The sequence below is a fragment of the Diaphorina citri genome, unplaced genomic scaffold, assembly GCF_000475195.1.
Source record: "Diaphorina citri unplaced genomic scaffold, Diaci psyllid genome assembly version 1.1 scaffold19532, whole genome shotgun sequence".
Classification (NCBI taxonomy): domain Eukaryota; kingdom Metazoa; phylum Arthropoda; class Insecta; order Hemiptera; family Psyllidae; genus Diaphorina; species Diaphorina citri.
In genome coordinates this window covers 1-942 of record NW_007396885.1, presented here as the reverse complement: position 1 = coordinate 942, position 942 = coordinate 1, and the positions used below count along the sequence as shown (strand labels likewise).

Here is a 942-nt window from a genome sequence, read left to right as displayed (position 1 = left end):
ATTAGAAACACCTAGCTTACTCAATCAATAGGCAGATTAAAACATTCCGGTAAAGCTCGAAAAATTCCATTCATAGCATTTGAGGTCTGGATGTACAATAGGTATGCCAGGCCAAGTTTCAGTAATAACACCTGTGATTCATATTCAAACAATGCCCAATTGTTATTGACTTCTGAGCATTTTGTCTCTAGTGAATGAGTTTTGGACTGCTAATAATAACCAATGAATTTTATGTTTCAGCAAGCAGATAACTTTTGCAACAGTGTTGGTATTCTGCAACAAACAGCAATCCCAAGCAAATTTTCCGGATTTGATCGGGGTGGATCCCAAACTCCTCAACAGCAAACACAACAAGAAGGTAATAGATTTTTTTATTAAAGTTCCAGTTTCACTTAAATGCTCAAACTTAAAAGGGGGAAAAAACTTCTATACAAGGGAAGATACTTGCTTTAGGAGTGTTCTAAGCTAAGGGGTGCAATGTAAAAAAAAGTCCTTTGCACAAATGAATGATTACAAGATATTTGTTTCAGATTATGCTCACCTGTTTGCCACTCTTATATCAAGATGTGCGAGAGATATTGATGCACTCATTGAATCGCTACCCAATGAAGATTCCACTACTGAACTGCAGGTATGTTGATGCCAAAGAGGATTATAGTAGTACTTACTGATTTGGCTCAAATAGATCATGAAAGGATTTTTATTCCAGCAGTAGTTCACCACTATTATTGTGTTCAATTTCCTAAACTAGGTATGTAGGTATATTGAGGAAAAAATTTCATAGGTACCTCACCTGGGATTGAACTCAAACCCTTATGTTTTCTAGTCAAGATATGAATGTTACACTCTTACAGGGCTATGAAGAAAGTTTTGTTAAAACTAGAGATCTGTCAAGAGTGAGTGAGTGAGTGAGCTTGATAAAAGAGCTACTCTTATCAAGTG

At 36.1% G+C, this 942-nt stretch overlaps 1 protein-coding gene across 1 annotated transcript; it reads left to right on the top strand.

Annotated features, from left to right (window-relative positions):
* Positions 1 to 240: 240 nt before the first annotated feature.
* Positions 241 to 658, top strand: LOC103523322 (mediator of RNA polymerase II transcription subunit 21-like; the record flags this gene model as incomplete). The annotated part of the gene is made up of 2 exons (XM_008488380.3): positions 241 to 358; positions 531 to 658. Coding segments are annotated over 2 exons (228 nt in total), but the record flags the coding sequence as incomplete, so codon positions are not given.
* Positions 659 to 942: the final 284 nt, after the last annotated feature.